General features: G+C 42.7%; 1 protein-coding gene across 1 annotated transcript in view; it reads right to left on the bottom strand.

Annotated features, from left to right (window-relative positions):
* LOC110958409 (LHFPL tetraspan subfamily member 7 protein) overlaps nucleotides 1–15,841 on the bottom strand; it is a 131,982-nt gene extending 116,141 nt beyond the window's left edge. Inside the window, exon 1 of the mRNA XM_022204939.2 lies at nucleotides 15,045–15,841. Within this exon, the coding sequence (XP_022060631.1) occupies nucleotides 15,045–15,416 (372 nt within the window). The 5' untranslated portion in view covers nucleotides 15,417–15,841. The remainder of the gene's footprint in view (nucleotides 1–15,044) is intronic.
* Between the last annotated feature and the right edge of the window lie 2,318 nt (nucleotides 15,842–18,159).

Genomic DNA, 18,159 nt, shown 5'->3' with positions numbered 1-18,159 from the left:
TAATAAATGAGACATGAGCTGAGCTTTAACCATTTATTATATTAACTCTGCTGGATGCATTAAAAGATGAACAGGGGTGCTCCTGTGTTTCCATAGGAGAGTATAAGTGTATTTTACTTGAATAATGCTTATTGAAATCCTGACTAATTTACCCGCTAATGGGAGTAAACACAAAACGCAGGAATCGTATTCTTTAAGCCTTGAAGAGGTTACATTTATAATCACACACAGTCTTAAAATGCAAAAACTTCTGTCAGAGACGTTACCCTGATGTTCAAACAGACTTGCATCCAATTTACTTTATTATTCGTCTGCTTTCTTTTATGAGTTTCTGAGGAGATTTCCTACAAGGCGCTGCCGTTCTCATCTTTTCACTTCATTCTGCTGGGCCTGTGGAGCTGCACATTAGCACAGCAGTGTCAGAGAGAGTTGCTGAGCAGGAAATTAACTTTTTATTGAGGGGTATTCCTTCTTTTTCAACTGGTTTTAGCGGCCAAGAAAGGGCACTTGCATCAACCGAGATGGAATAAATATTTTTCTGTATGGAAGAAAGTGTTTGCCTCTATTATTCAAACATCAGAAAATCTTATTAGAACTCTTCTTCTGCACACTAGGAGGCTTTTTCTGACCCCAAAACTACTCACTTGAGGGAATTTATGTCCAAGCTAATAGCTAATTTTGTAATGTCTGACACGTCTAAATAGTCCAGGAGCTTTTAAAGCTGGAATTTAGTAATATTTTCTTTTATACAACTCTAAATAAGTCTACACACGGGACTTGTGGATTTTCATCTCTGAAGCTGCACAGCATACAACAGAGAAGTTTTGTTTGGGAGTGGAGCTGGTTCCCGGGAGCTTTATGTTTTGATCTTGCAGGAATCTGGGAGTAAAATTGGAGCAGCAAGGCGATATCGAATCGGAGAAAAATCACAATAATAGAGCAGAAGCCATCAAACCAGTATATTCTCCTCTTTAAAGACTCTCTTTGCAGGATGTCGGCTTTCAGAATGAGGCGGCGGAAGATTTACCGTATTAGAGTGTTTTTCTTGTTACCCTGAGCTCTTTTTCCTTTGACCCCTGTGCTTTGACTACTGATGGAGGCCGGCTCGCACGGCTACAACCGGCTTCTATGCATCGAGCCAAGTGAGCCATCATTTATGTTAAAAAATGGAGAAAGGCTCCCTGTTAAATCAATACATAAAGTACCCGCAGGAAGGCAGTGGAAGTGACAGGCCGCTTAACAAATGGACGGCGGCCTCCCGGAGCCCGCTGACTCAGCACGATCCCCTGTGAAGGAAACGGCGCTTCGTCCTGCTGCCCCATCCCTCCCCCTCGCCTATCAGTCAGACAGCTCGCTGCGTCTACCTGGGAACTGCTGATCAGAGGCTCTTAAATATCACCAAAGCAAAGAGTATAATTCATAGGAGAGATAAACACTCACAGTGTCGACATGTTTGCTGCTACTGCTGGGAATTGAGCCAATGTTTGAATAAACACTCCCAGCCTGCCGGTAGAGTGCATCACATTTTTTGACCACCGGTGTCTTCGGAGGTGCACATCATCGCAGCAAGTGTTTTGCTGCGTCTACTGCTTTGAGAATATCAAATAACTGATATAAGAAGCGGCCGAAAACCATCACACACTGCAGGGAGCATCCATCCATCAAGGCTGATGAGATCATAAATCCTTCTGCTTCCCGCCCAGACGGATTTTCCTCTCTATTTCACTGAGATGGGTATAAAATGCAGATCAACATGTTCCCCTCTCTCCTCCTCCTCCTCTCTCCCGGAGCCACCTGTTCTATCCATCATCTGGACAGCTGCTCCTCTGCACTTGTAATTCCCGTCTCTGATGCAGTGCTGACCTCTTGACCTGCGGCGCCCGGCGACACCCAAAATGCCGAAATCTTACAACCCTGAGTTTGTGACAAAATTCAGAGATATAGAGCAGATTGGACCACTTTAACCCTCCTGCTTTCCTCATTTACAGGCACCATAAAATATTGTTTCTTCGTCTGAAAAAAAAATCCCAAAATTCAGCAAAAAATTCCCCAAATTTCTGAAAATTTGCACAACCTTCAGGAAGAAAATTCTAATAGTTCCTTAAAAGTTTGGCAAGAAAATGCGTGTAAATATATTCAAAAATGAGTAAAATCTTCCAAAAAATCCTATAAACAGCTAAAGTGATTCCATATAGATCAGTAAACCTTCTAATATTTTCTCTAACAACATTCACAAAAAAAATAAATCAACCAAAATCCAGCGAATTTCACTGGATTTTGGTTGATTTTTGTGAATGTTCTTAAGAATTTTTTTTTTTTTTTTACATTTCTTCTTTTCCATCAAAAAATGTTAGAAAATTTCCCACAAATGTTGAAAATGTGGACATCAAAAGTTTCACTGTGAAAAAAGATTATTTTTTTCACATTTTCAAAAATTTAAAATGGGTCAATTTTGACACGCAGGACGACACGAGCGTTAAAGGAGCACACGCCCCTCCATTGTAGTAGTAGCAGTAAGGTATGTAAGGTTTCCCACAATCATCATGTGGATAAGAAACACTCAGTGGGTGGCTATAGCTCGGGTGACAGGGTTCAATCTGCACCCACACAAGTCAAAGTATCCTTGAATAGGATGACGACCCCCGTAACGTGTGTACACGCTGGAATAAAATGTACGCAGCTCCGTGCAAAACCCACCGCTAAATAGTTGCAATGTATTTAAAAGCATGAGACACAGCTGCACCTGATAGAAACAATAATATATTAATAACACTGAGGGTTTAAAGGGACACTCAGTGTGAATTTGAAATATGTTGATTGTCATTGTCTGCGTAGTGATGCTGATGAAACCTTGTGGTTACAAACTGTGCCAATAACGTGAACTGAATTGAATAAGCCACAAACTCGGTAACCTTAACATCACTGGCACAGTTTTTTTTTAAAGCCACCCTCTAAATTGATTTCCTACCTCCCAGGCACACGTCAGTTTATATTCTACTCAGAACAGCATGGAAATTAACTTTCAGAGAGCTGGAACTTTCCTGAGATGGGTGAGAATACCTACTGGTTAGTGTGTTCAAGGACACTCTAATATGCAAAATGAAAACACACATGAGCTGCTGTATGCTGCCATGAATTTAAATCCAGGTGACAAATAGATGTTGGAAGATGGATTCTGTCAATTTGGCTGTTGTTGGGAAAAAGGCTTCAGATTTTTCCTGACCAGTCCACTCAGGAGCTTCAAATGTCAGAGCATCCTTTAAGGCTGATAACAGCTCCTGCTTGCTACAGTACGTCCAGAATAACAGATTCTAATCATAATAAGCAAATATATAACAATACTAGCATAAATGCAAGGCAAATTTGTTGATTTTAATAGACACAAAATAAAATCAGCTGCCAGACAGAAGAAAATCACCATGGAAACTCAACTATAAACGTAATAGGGCTGCACGATATTGGAAATAACCCTGTATAACATCTTTTTTCTGCAATGCATTTTGCAATGTTAAAAATTCAAATAATTTTCATCAAATGACAAAATAACTCTATTTGGAAGAATATTTGGGGTGATTTTGTAGAAGAGTGCATCTACATCAAAAATAAAAAAGATCTTTTTAAAAAAAAACAACAGCATTTCGAATGTTTCTCTTATGTTGCTACACTAGCAAAAATATCCGGAATAGATTTTTGCTTTGGATGGTGTTCACATCTGGCAATGCGCTCATCATAGACAGCTCTGTGGTGCTGATTAAAATGGTCAAGTAAATTAATTGTGTTCCATCATGTAGCAGCAACACTTACAAGCCTGCCAACAGAGTACCCATTTTTTTGTTAACATCATCCTTTCCGTGTTAAAAATATCACTTCCTGAACATCTGCAGAGTGATCAGTCTCACACACTCCTCCACACTATAATTCACAGATGTCCCCTGAACACCTCACAGGTAGGTTACGATAGAGGTTAACTAGACAGCTGTGCACAGAGAAGCCTCTAGTCTCCACTCAGTTGCTGCTTTAATAAGAGTAAAATTAAGTGTTCTAATGTCAATTTGATCAAAAGTGAAGTGACTTTATCTACATCTATGAGCAGTGCATACATTTTAAACATCAATTAAGCTCCTTTAATTGAACAAAACCGTGGTTGTGCTTATTATTCCATTAATCATGCAATACTATAACTGATGTAGCCGGAGATTTTTTTGGCAACCAAATCTTCTTTTTAAAATGTTTCTCTTGTTTCTGGTTCATTTTTACTGTGTACATGTGGAGCCTGCATGCTATCAAACGCTGTGTTTTGTTAAAACTATATTTCTTCATAAACTCAGTGTATCTAAGAATGAAAATTATGTTCTATTAAACAGGTTTCCCTTGTAGATTACAACTGTGTGAGTTTTCTTTTTGAAAAAAGCAGCAAAAAGGAATGTAACCTGATGTGTTCACATGAATTTGAACTTCCTGTAACGATGCTGCAATGTCAGTGCTGAAACTATATGTATCATGTCGCTCTTACAACCAGCAAAGCACTGGCAAATTCTACTAACTCCTCCTACTAGAGCCAGACAATACTCTGATACACAAGATAAATACCAACCTGACATATCAGCTCACCACTAAATACCTCTAACACATTATCTCCACCAACAGATTGTGTCCTCAAATTGTATTGTGTAAGCATAACGGGAGTTTGGAATGATTTTTAGTTTAGAGAAAAAAGCACACCGTGGCCTGTGAGGGAGTAAAAATGAGAATCAGGACGCCATCCAAATGGCTCATTCATCCCCAAATCTATCACTGTAAAACTCCTCTGTATACACACCACCTACCATTAATTTTGTCACCAGTCAAACGCTGGCCTTGAAGTAAACATGCGCCGTATGATAATAAGTCAGCACACCACATTTCACGCAAGACTTGCTGTCAAAGGACCAAACATCTATCTTTCCTTCCAGTTCCAGCTCCTTCTCTACACTCTGTTATTTTTAATGTCTTTTTGCAGTGAGTCCATTCACGCACCTGGAATAACTCAAGGTGAGCAGACAACCAAATACAAAACAGCACTAATTTATATTTGGGCCAGGCCTGAAGCCAATGATGTGTTTGTCTCATAAAGCAGCAGCTGCTTTTTTCAGGCCACCAGCAGCACAAAGATGATGGACTCCGGTCCAGCTACCTGAAAAACAACTCAGTGGAAGAGCCGGTAGTAAAACATGACTCTTGACCTCTCCATCTCCTCTCATCCACGCTGCACTCTTTGCTTATTCCTCTCCGTTCGCAGGTAAGTGCACGGAGAACAAGAGGCTGTGCTAAAGGTCAGCGAGGGAAACGGGCTGGAGCCGCTAGCTGCAACATTATCGGCAGGATTTCTTTTATGATACGAGCTGAAAGGAAAGTTCACTTTATTAGTGTGTGGTGTGAAAACGGATGATGGCTCCTTTGTGCGGGGGACGGGGGAGACTGGCTGCTTTTGAGTGGCTTGTTTCAGAGTAGTTGTATGCGGGGTAACAACAAGAGGATTTTATTGAAGTAACTCACTGGATCTCTTCTCCTGCACTCTGCTCCCTGATGTCCCTCGGCCATCCCTCCCTGAACCCCTAATTACTGCCTCAGCGCTGGCATGGACGACTACCGTACATCACATCAATGTCTCTTTTGATCACACTCTGATGCGTGAGAGGATTTTCTTTTCTTTTGCAGCTGCCTCTTTTCATCTCCCTACATGCATGTGTAAAAGCAGCATGTGCGAGTGTGTCCGGCGTCAGCGCATCACTTTGAGTCGTCTAATCGTGCTTGTGCGCGTGGAAAGTCCGCTGCGTGAAGCTCTAAACAGAATGAGGTCGGCAGGAAAAAGCAGCCAGACATGTCCGCCTTTTGTCTCTCATGAAAACTGGGCAGTGGACTCCCCACGAGGGAACGCAGGAATACAACATGCGCATTAGACCCGTAACATCATTTATAACAGGCAGACACACTTCCACACAAATGGCTTTCACCACAGAGGTTCCCCCATTAGCATTAAAGCAGAGAGCCTATAAGAGGCAGGGAGAAGCTTTACTGCTACAGTAAATCTAAGGAGCAACTCGGGCCTGCATCAAGCTCCAAATGACGGTTTTCTGCCGGCCAGAGGTTTCACAGCCCTCTGCTAGTCTGTTGAGCCTGCGTGTTTGTCAGAAAGCAGCCGGGGATAGACTGGAGTCCCTCAGGAATATGTGTGTCTGTGTGCTATTGGACCTCGTGGCCCCTATGGTGGAGGCCAACTCGAAAGGGAAGACCTTTCATTTCTCTCTTGTGTTGTTCAGAGAGATAAAGAGCAGGCCTTGTCCATCACTCTGTTATTAGGCTGCACACAAAGCAGCGAGTCCCTGCCTGAACCTGCTCTACACCAACAGCATCATGCTACATGCTGCATACACACATACCTCACAGTAGCATGGTAACTATAAGCTGCTGACATTTCCACCACAGTCTAATTGATTTTTCAAGATTCAAACACAAAGAATGTGGCAGTAATTGTTCAATTTAGTGTAATCAAACTGTCATTAAATGGCAGAGTTTTTTGAGTTGACAAGCATCTGCGTAGCTTGAAAAAATGAGTTGTTTTTAAATCCTATTTAGAAATTAAAGGTAGAACCGTCAAAATATGCTCAGAGCAAATGTCATTTACTCACATAGACAATGCTGGATGTGATCTTTACGATTTCAAAAGGCAAAAAGGACAGATGTCAAACAAGATTCTTTTCAGAGACTGTGCAAAAATCGATGAGGGTGGCGGCTATCTGTCAAAATAATAAAACAGGTTTAATCTCAATTACAAACCTTGTCAGACTCAGAAACAGATAGAAAACACAAGACATGATGAAACAGGATGAGAAATACCTCTGTTCTTTATTTCTTCAGGTGCAATTTAATAGTACTGAACTTAAATGCAAAAATGTACTTCAGTAGAGATATCTGTAGGTATTTACAGACTTTATGCTAAAGGTTTTTACATTAATATAACATCAGTCAAAGTAAAAGTAAACTAAGTAAAACCAAGTATTATATTTCCATCTTTTTCTATGGAGTGCAACTTTCAGTTGCTGCATGTTTATACTGCTGCTAAACTGAAGCCTTAATTTGCTTTACCTTTCCTTCACTGCAGATGGAGTAACACAAGCAGTGAATATGTTTCTACAGCACACTCAGGTTTTGCTTTACTGAGTATATAATATTCCTACAACCCAGCTAATATTGGTCTATCACAGTTATATCTGTATAAGCATCAGTGGCGGCTGGTGGTGAAATTTGTTGGGTGGGCTAACAACTGCATAATACCGATTAATGGTTAACACAGGTGCAAAAGCAACATCACCTATGATACACACAGTTACATCAATTACAGGTACACTATACTGTTTTAGTGCTCTACTCTCTCTCTCTCTCTCTCTCTCTCACACACACTCACACTCACACTCACACTCACACACGTCACATCGGTTGTCTCATCAGCTTGCACAGCCACAAATGCCGTCTGTGATATTTCATCAGTCACTTTTTGTTCATAAACAGCTAATATACAATCAAGCAACTCGTTTTGGCTAGTCTTGGACGTGTACTTTGCATCTTGTGTGTTTGACAAGTGATCTGCTAACTGGCTGTCTAAAAAAGAAAATTGGTCAACCAGGTCCAGAAATACGCCGCGTTGGGTTGAAGTGGGGGATTTGTCAGACCCCCGTAAAGCCAGCTCGTGTGCTCCATAAAATTTAATATAGTCCACAATCCTTGATAGTGAATGTCTATTTTTTTCCCCACTAGCTCGTTGTGCCTCTGTACAGCGATGCGGTGACCCTCATCCAGCTGACAGGCGATGTTAACTTTTCCTAACATGGACAGCTTGACGCCGTTTCCGATGTGACTTGTGCTGCATTCATGTTTTCTAATTTTGTCCGACAAATGTTTCAGATCCACAATCCTTGTTGAGTCCATGCGGTATCTCCTCCAAAAAGTAAGCATGGGAAACAGAAAGGTGAATTCTTAGCTACACTTGCCGTTAGCCAGTCCTTTCTGTCAAACCAAGAAACGCAAAACTTTCGATTTTGTCATTTGTCCCGTTGAGTTATTTGGACATCGCTTGGGCGATGTGATCCCAGTCTCTTAACTTCCAGCTTTTCCTCCAAAGACATTGAGGAAATCGACAAGAACGCAAATTATCCACCTCTTTCATGCCAACACCCGTCATAGTTTAACTTTTTCCCCCTCCTTCCCAACTCTGGCACAAATAGCAGCACGGCTGTGTTAACTCGCTGCTATTGGTCAAAAGTCAGTGGCCTGCAGGCTGACTGAAGTTAGCCCAAATGACCAGTAAATCACGGGGGCGTGACATGACACCTGTCAATCACTTACAAGAACGAAATGAATGAAAGCGGACTGTATCTGCTGGGGCTGTAAAAAATAAGCCCATTTAGTGATATTCTACGTTTTTCTTTTGACTGATTGGTGCTGTTGCTACCTTTGGTTTCACCTAAACTTAAAACAATCTGTTGTAAGTTATTTAAAAAATAATTTTCTCATCTTTTTTGTGTTAGCTTGGGAGGGCTTAGCCTTGTTAGCCCATTTATACCAGCCGTCCCTGATAAGCATACATTGTATGCTCTCCCGTATGTACCAAATTGTGTTTTGTTTTTGCTTTGCAGACGATAATGCAGAGAAAAAGATGCCATCGCATAGTATGGCCAAGTACTCTCAGGAGTGTCTGCAGCACATGTAGCAGAGTACGTATCACCGCTGAGCAGACTGTGTAGTAGGGAGTCAATGAGACTTCACAGTGAGTTGTGAAATACATTGCTGCAACACAAAATAAACTGTGAACCCATTATTTTCCCTTTCAATATAAGTCTAACATTACGTATATAAGATGGGTGACAAATTCAAGGAAAAACGTGAATAAATGACTGGAGGAACTCAATAAGTACAATTGTTGCAACACAACTACATGGTCCAATTTAGCATCCAACATCCGATCCTGGTCCAGTTTATTCTGATTTGGTATCCAGATGACGAGGGACAGCGAAGGAAGGGTCCCTGCAAATCAATACAAAGCTGTCCTGAGTGATCACTTTTATCCTGTGATGAAACATTTGTATCCTGATGTGAGCGGTCTCCTCCAGGATGACAGTGGGGGATCCATAGGGCTCAAGGGGTCACTGAATGGTTTAATGAAAATGATGGAAATCATATGCTGCAACTGTCACAGTCGCCAGATCTCAACATCATCGAGCACCTAAGGGAGATTTTGGGCTGACATGTTAGTCTCTACTGCCATCATCAATACCCCCAATGATTGAATATCTTTTGAATGGTGTTCATCCCCCCAGTAGAGTCCAGAAACTTGGAAAATCAATGCCAAAGAGCACTCTGCGAAGACACCTGATGTTTAATTTGTCATCCATCTGTATGTGTATAGATGTAGAAATACATCCCCATGTATGATGTCAAGATTTTTACTCCCTCAAAATAGGTACTGAAATAAGCCCCAAAATCCCATATTGGTTAACATCTAAATATTCCTTTAGTTAAAACAATTTAATCAGAAAATAAAGATTACATCAGAAAAAAAGCATTAATATCTATTTGAAATATATTTTTATCTAAAATTACATCCAAAAAACTCACGAAATTCACAACAGCAACATCCCTTTTCCTGTTAACATTTTTTCACAGTGTAATCCTTTGTAGATGCTGACATTAAAGAAGGAGGCCGAAGACAAAAGCTGTCTAGCAGCCAGACAAAGGAATCATGAGTGAATTTCATTAAATGACTTATCTATCTACTTAAAGCTAGTTCTGGCTCACTGAGTGGTGAAATAAGTGTCGAGCATGCATCAGTAAGTGTTCTTCATAGGTAGCTGGCAATTAGGCACGGTAAAACATCTCCAGTAACGTCTACAATTTGTCTTCTTGGCATGCGGGGAAGACAACATGGGCCGATTGTTTTGTCTCATGTGTCAGAGGATTTCAATGGAAGCCAATCACATGCCTTTTTTTCCACAGCCCAGAATCTCTGCTTTGACATGCTGCCATTTTCTGCACAGACAGACAAAAGATGAGGACCAACTCAGGCATTTTCCAATCAGCATTCCTGGAGCTCGGCCACCGCTCGTTTAGGCTACAAGACGACCTTGACATTCAGTGGGCATGTTTGGTGTAAGAGAAGCCTGCACAGAGAGCACAACACATGCAGTGCAATCCAAGAGCACCCAGACGTACCACCACCTCCTCGCCCAGACACACAGTGGTGCTTGTGTGTGTGTCAGACTGTTGGCGGGTTACTACAGAGGCCAAGCTAATCCAGCTCCAGTGTTTAGTGCTGTGAAGCAGCTGGAAGCACATAAGCTGTTAACAAGTTAAGGTGAAAATGTTTGCTGGCAGGCGCCCACCTCCTCCTTCACACTTTACCTAGCAGCAGCTCACAGCACTCCTCCACCACTGACATGTCCAACCTGGCAAACCACTGCGGCGCACACGCTTTCACACTTCAGCTGACTTCTGCACAGCCACATACAGCATAGACTCACAGAAACACACTCACACAGCACTGCTGCACCACATCTGCTCTGATGGAATCTCACACCGGGCAGCAGAAGTAATATAAGGAATAATTTATGTGGTAAACCTCCACGTAGAGGAGATGTGTTCAGCAGCTTTTATTTTGTAATAGGTTTATTGTGTGCTGCACCGGTCAGCTGAAATAAACGGGGAGAACATTTGTGAACAGCATCAACATCCATCCATCAGCTACGCCCGCGTTATCCTGTTAGAGGGTCACGGGGGGCTGGAGCCTGTCAGCTGATCTGGATGAGGAGAGGTTTGGTTCTGTGATGGACAGGCTGCCAGTCCATCACCGTGTTAACACAAAGACACTTACAAGCATGCACGCTCTCTCACACACCTACAGCCGACTTAGAGTCATCATTTAACCTTTCATGCATGTCTTTGGACTGTGGAAGGAAACTGGAAGACAAGTTTGAACCAAGAACCTCTTTGCAGAGCAGTGCTGACCATTGCACTGCCATCAACATGTAACTCAAAATTATTTATTTATATAATTCAGAAACTCCTTTTTCTTAAAGTTACAGTATATATGAATTAGAGCTGCAAAAGTTAATTGATTGGTTGTCAAATATAAAATTAAATTGCCAGCTATTTCGATATTCCTTTAATCTGCAGGAGGATTTTCTCAAGAAAAAATCTCAAAATGCTCTGATTCCAGCTTCTAAGATCTGAATATTTTGAGGTTTCTTTCGCTTTCTGTGACGGCAAAAAAAAACAAACAAGAAAAGCACTCAGAGATCACAGTACTCCTCCAGGGCTGTTCATTCCTCCATATGGCATTGTCAGAAACGCAGTATTTTTTTTAAAAGAAATGCAGCATTTGTTTATTAGTTATTGATGATCAGAAATCACGGCAACATAGAATATGGTCATTAAATGCAGACGTACCCACAAACAAAATGACCTTGCGCTGAGCATAAGCATGTGTTATGCATGTGTACGTTATGGACGGAAACCGAATCAGGACTCAGAAACACCCCCATGATGTAATCAAATGTCCCTTGTATCTTTTCTGACAGAGAAGTCCCGATAAGTCCCCAGTGATCGATTTGTAGGAGGATCGCATTCATGTGATCGTCAGCAGGCAGCTGACGTAGTGTTCACTTGTTGTCATAGTTACAGTGACGCCATGATGCTATCTGGCAATGAAACAGAAATCTTTAACAAATCTATGGATCCAGACTATAAGCCACATCACTGCCAAAATCTAATCACTTGGTCCTTGTGCCATTTCTGACCTTCTCTGAAAATTTCATCGAAATCCGTAAATCCATTTTTGAGTAATGTTGCTAACAGACCACCAGACAAACAAACAGACAAACCAAAGGCGATCGTCACGTAAATCTGCCGCATTCCTTGTCAGAGTAAATATGTTGTTGTAGATAGGGTGTAGACAGAACACATTTGAGGACATCATCTGGGGTTTCGTGAGACACTGATCAACATTTTTTGCCATTTATTAACATTTTATGTCCCAAAAAATTCTAATCGAGAAAATAACTGCTGGATTAATCAGATATTGAAATTATCATTAGATGCAGCCATTATCAGATTCTATGTGCTGGAAAAGTCTCCCAATACAAATACCTTACATCTGCCAAAGTATCTAATTCAAGTGAAGTTGCTGGATATAGTGTAATGCTGTCAATGCACATTATTTATTTTTATGCAGTTTGGCTTTTATAGCAGAGAAATGGACACAAAAGAAGCCATTTAGCAGCACCACTGACAACATGAGCAAATAATACAGTGCACCTCCTACCAGCCTTCCCTATAGGGAAGGGACTGCTTTGAGATGATATATATCTTCCCCATCTTCACCATCCTTCCAGTTTATTCAGGACATTTTTCTTAGTGCAGTTACACCTTTCATGTTTTCGCACTCCTACACATGCGCTAAACATCGGTATAGAAATGAGACACTGAAGGACTCACTGGGTTTGGAAGTATTTTCCCTGCTGTCAACTCCCAAATGTCATTATTTTCTCTTAATGACGTCCAAAAAATAGAACACAGGGACCTCCTGGAGAAGTTTAGCACACACACGCTGGTTTATCATACGGACATCAGTTTGAACCATTTCAGTAGTTTTCTTATTCTGTCAGTTTTTCTGCTGCGACATCTGCCGTTATTATGAAGCTGCTACGAGGCGTGACTCGGTTATAGGAAACTCAAAACACTTTATGTTGAAGTCGGGACCGAAACACTGAGCCAAAGTTTCTGATATCACCAAAACAATAAGGGTAAAATGTAAAAATGAAATATTGATATAATGTTCATAATAATATCATCAGTAATGCAGTGCCAGTAACTATGTGGTTGAAAATCTAACATATGAACAACACATGGCACAGTTATGCTCACAGACTCTTTCCACCTCCGTACACTCATATTTTGAGCGTAATTCATTTACCAAAAAAGAGACAAAGCACTCAATAAACAAAGTTATTGACAAAGAAATGATTAAGAAGTGTGCGTGTGTGTGTACAAGTGTGTGTGTGTGTGTGTATGTGTCTGCCAGCCTGGCTCTTGTCCACAGCGCTGCTCTCCTCAGCGCCAGCAGCTCTGGAGCTCAAAGCAAGAAGCTTTTGACAACATGGAGCAACAACAGAAAAGCCCACAGAAACTACGGCACAAGTAGGCCATCCTCTGAGGGAGCCTCCCCCATCCTCACCCTCACCTCCTCCTCTGTCCTGTCCTCATCCTCCTCTGGTTCACTCACACAGCATCAGCAGGGCTCAGCCCGACTTCTCACAGTGAGCTAAGAGTCAACCCTCTTCCACTCTGATGGAGACAACAGAGCTGGATGCACACTGATCGCTGTCTGCTCCTGCTAACACAAACACAGAGTGGAACTAATAGCTTGTGGGGCATGTTTCTGTGTGTGTCGAGCATCACAGACACCTCCACGCGTGCAGCACCATGAGCACACAGTGTCTGTACTGTACAGGTTTGTGTCTCTGTGTGTGTTGACAAACTGAAAATGGAGGGCATCGGCAAAAGGATGTGCACATCAGCGAGGAGTGGTGGAGTAATAAAGTGGCTCTGATGAAAACTTAATGGCCCCTTCACCTTTATTAATGGCTGTGGGAGCAGGATCGTGCGCTCGGGTTCACTGCCACAATAACACATGTAGCAGCCTCACACTCACTGAGAGCAGCTCATAACTGGGAGGACACTAATTAACGCACTGACAACTGGCTAACTGGCTAAATGGCTCCTGATTTTAGCCAAATAAGCCTTAAAAACACAGTGCTAGATTCAGCAAAGGACACACAGAAGTTAATGCATGAATTTAAACGAGATCAGATCCTAATCTGCCTCTGCAGTTCCAACACCTGTGCAAAGAAAAAACCCAGCGTTGCATTCTTCCTTCCATCTTTGCAGATGCTTTGCGCTACAATCACACAAGCAGCACTTATTAATATCTCCCTTTCAAATGCTAATTCCACCTTCATACATAAATCATAACTCAAGAGGTGGCTGGTGCACTGTAGGATTTTTCTAGTGGGGGGGGGGGGGGGGTGCAGGGCTGCAGGGGGGGGGGGGGGGGGGGGTGCAGGGCTGCAGGGAGGGAGGGAGGGGCACAAACACCCTGCCTGTAGTGAGTAATGACATTATCCCACAACTTGCATCCCAGATCCAGGATGACTAACAAGGAAAATTGTTTTTTGCTCTAACAAGCTTATAGGCTGCTTCCATTGCTCTGGTAACAATCTTGCTTTAAGCAGGCATTTCCAAACTTTTTTTCTCTCAAAGTCAAAGCCATATATGCACAAAAACAGATCAAAACTGGACCACGGACGTTGGTGTGATCAAATGTTCAGCCTCCCATCACACCTCCACTCACAATTTGACAAAGGCGGACCCAAATTGAAAACTCCTGCAGGTAGGGCGCCCTGATCAGTGAGCATCCTGCCAACCTGGTGCCACTTGCGCAGCTTTGATGCGTGTCTGGCGTGCTGTGCTGCAGATGCTGCTCTGTGTGATGCCCCACCACCACCACCTCCTGATCAATGAATCATTTCTTCTGACTGAAAAGCACTGCACCATCCACAATGTGTGTTACTGTGTGTGTGTGTGTGTGTGTGTGTGTGTGTGTGTGTGTGTGTGTGTGTGTGTGTGTGTGTGTGTGTGTGTGTGTGTGTGTGTGTGTGTAGGAGGAGCAGCCCTGTCATTCAGTTTACTGTGGCACATGTCCTGGAGTCACTACACATTTGTCACCTGAAAAAAAAAACCAAGAACTGAATGGACTTCTGCAGGAAATCAAAATGAGATGTTGAAGTCATTAAAAGCTGCGTTTCAAGTTGTTTTTCTGGAATTTATTACTGATGCAAATTATCTTGTTTGATTAAAAAGATTTGCTTGAATCAGGTGTGATTTGTTTGATTAAATGCAGTCATTCTGCTAGGATTTCAGTGCCCCACATGTGTCGGTCATGGGTGTGTAACTACCTGCCAAGAGCTGGAGGGGATCTCTGCAAATTTGCCCAGTTCCCCGAAGGCGTAGCAGCCGTACATGTGATCCAGAGACTCCGAGCAGTGCCACAGCAAGCCGAAGCTCACGGAGTCCTTGTTGTTGTGGTGGTGGTGGTGCTGCTGCTGCTGGTGGTTGTTGTTCCTCAGCTGGTCCTTAACAATCCACGCAGGAGAGATGAAGCTGAAGCTGCAGACGGCGACCAGAGCGGAGGACAGGAGCACCCAGAAGCAGCCCACGCAGCTGAACATGGTGGCAGCTTGGGGCAGCAGAAAGCCCGGAGACAGACCCAGCTCGATCCCAAACCCGGCTTCTTCTTCTTTCTTCTCCCGGCCCAGGAGCGAATGCATTTGGAGCTCACGCCTTCAAAGACTTCCAACTTCAGCCTCCTGAGCAGCACTACATCAGCAGAAGCGACAAGTCACTGAGCATCCGCAGCTTCCACAGTCCCCACGGAACATCTGGTCTGGAGACGCAAACCGCGCAGAAAACTGATGGAGGAGACAGTAAAGTCAAGTCCTCCGCGCCCACACTCAGCCTGCTGATGCCCAAATCTGACTCTCGGTCTGTTTGTCACACCCAGAGCCGGATGCGCAGCTGTCATTCCAGCGCAGGTGGAGGCGCAGATCAGCTCAGAGCGCAAAAACACGCACGCAGCGGACCTGAGGGAGCGGCTCAGTGTGCGGCTCCCACCACAACTCTGTCTGTGGACGGACACCGGAGCACTTTGCCTCCCGCAGCGAGTGAGAGTGTGGACACCGTCAAGTTAGCGCAGGTTGATGAGGGTGCTTCTGGTGGGGATTTTCAAAATAAAATCCCGTCAGAAGAGGCGTGGTGAGGCCGGAGGCAAAACAATGAAACACTTTAAATGGTTATGTTCAAAGGCTGTTCACATAAATGTTTATTTTACTTACTGCGATGAACATTTCTGTGATTCAGACTTTGAAAATATACACGTGAATAAATACATGATCAGTCACAACATTATGACCACTGACAGGTGAAGTGAAAACATCAATCATCTTATTATAATGCAATGCTCTGCTTGGAAATGAGTCCTGACATTCATGTGGATGTTTGACATGTACCACTCACCCAAACACTGCAGGCCAAGCAACCCTTCATGACAACAGCAGTCCTTGATGCCAGTTTCCACCCTCAGCAGGATAATGCAGCCCAGCACACCACAAAAACTACTCAGGAGTGGCCCAAAGAACACGAGAGAGCTAAGCTGTCCACACTCCCCACATCCAAATCTTACTGAGCATCTATAGGATGTTCTAGGATAAGCCTGATCTTGGGAGGTCCCACCCTGCAACCCACGGAACCCATAGAATTGCCACAGAACATCCCCAGAGATCCTCTGTCCATGCCCCACTGGGTCAGAGGAGTTTTAGCAGCATGAAGGAGACCAACACAATATTAGGCAGGTGGTCATAATGTTGTCAGAGTATAGTCTTGGTCATTGCTATAGTAGAACATACCTGGATTACTTTGGGGTTCTTGAACACATTTGGTGGGGAGTCTCAGGTATTTATTCTCACCTCAAACTCACTTAGATAAGGCTCCTTAATGATCCATAACTCACATGGCTCAGGGTGGTAGTGATGGTGAATCCGTCCAGAGAGAGATCTCAGGGCTGCATTATTGTCCTGCTGATGGCTTTCTTCACTCCTCTCTCAAACCATCTCTGTCCAGAATATGTACATTGCTGTCCTCAAAGAAGTGTGTCTTATCGTTCAGATGCAGGTGGAATGCAGAGTCCTGATGAGCTGCTCTCCAGTGTTCGTCAGTGCAGCTGTTGTTTAGTCTCTCCTGTATAAAGGTCTGTCCACTCATCGCTGAACTGGACTCTATATAAGACATTACTCAGCTTGTGTTTTTATAGTGAGCAAATTTTTGTCTCAGAGTATAGCTGGGTCTGAAGTGCACAAGGATGTTGTGTTTGAAGAAAATCATCCTCTCAGACAACATGTGGAATGATAATGTTGTGTCACCTGTTCTTCTCTTGTCTTTTTTCCAGATCTCTTTACTGATTAAACAAAGCTTTCCAACCATTTACACCTTTATTCTTTTTTGCTACTTTTATTTTGAAGGCAAATCATCTCTTGTATGGTGTTTTGCACGTTGTCTCTTTGCAACTTGCCCTGGGCGCAGACACCTGCCGTGACCCACTCTACACTTCCTTAATATGTCCATTTATGCAGCTTTCATACAATATGATAAACACGGTGAATTAAGCATGCATTAAATCTCTAATAAATGTTATTTCCTTGCAAACAAAACACTTCCGAGCTACTTCATGTGCAGTAAAAATGATTATCAGTGTTGCTTCTAAGTTGTTGCACAGGTGTGCCCTCAGTTACTGTAGCAACGTCCCAGCCAATCAGAGCTGAGGACACAGCTCAGTGTTGTGTTTAGGTGGGCGTTGCCTCTGCACGTGCAGGTAAGTTCAGCTGGTGTCACTTAAGCAGAAACATGACACAACTGAATGCAATCGCTTTATCTGTACATACACAATATTAAATGAATCACAAAAAAACAGATGTTTTGAAAACTAATAGGGTACTAATCAAGTAAACATAATGCATCATTACATCATTAACGCCCCACACATGGCCAGAGGTTTTATTTGAACATTGGGGTAACACATGAAGCAGCAGCCCAGGACATTTTGATTGTCCTGCACTGTGGTGAATGATAATGCACCAATTTGTGCCTTTTCTGCATCAACTTAAAGTGGAGGAGTCTTTATTTATGTAAACAGAAAATTCAGGCACCAGGTGACAATTTAAAACGTAATGAAACAGACTGCAGCGAGGCTCTCAGGCATTCTGTGTTGCTTTCAAATATTTATTCTCCAGTAGATCTCATTTAAAATTACCCCTGCTGAGCCAACACAATTCAAAATAAAAGTCCTCTGCTTCTTCTATGTTTTTATTGGGTGTGGGACAAATGCACGTGTTCAAAATACTGAAGGGGAACATTTCCTCTACGTCTCTCCTGAAATGTCTGATTCTACCATGAGAGGTAACTACAACAGTGAGACCACTAAACATCAGGGTTTTAAATGCTTTATACTGGACCGAAGGT

The sequence above is a fragment of the Acanthochromis polyacanthus genome, chromosome 17 (genome assembly GCF_021347895.1).
Source record: "Acanthochromis polyacanthus isolate Apoly-LR-REF ecotype Palm Island chromosome 17, KAUST_Apoly_ChrSc, whole genome shotgun sequence".
NCBI lineage: Eukaryota > Metazoa > Chordata > Actinopteri > Pomacentridae > Acanthochromis > Acanthochromis polyacanthus.
Note: the sequence above shows the minus strand (reverse complement) of the source record. Positions and strands in the feature narration are given on the sequence as shown.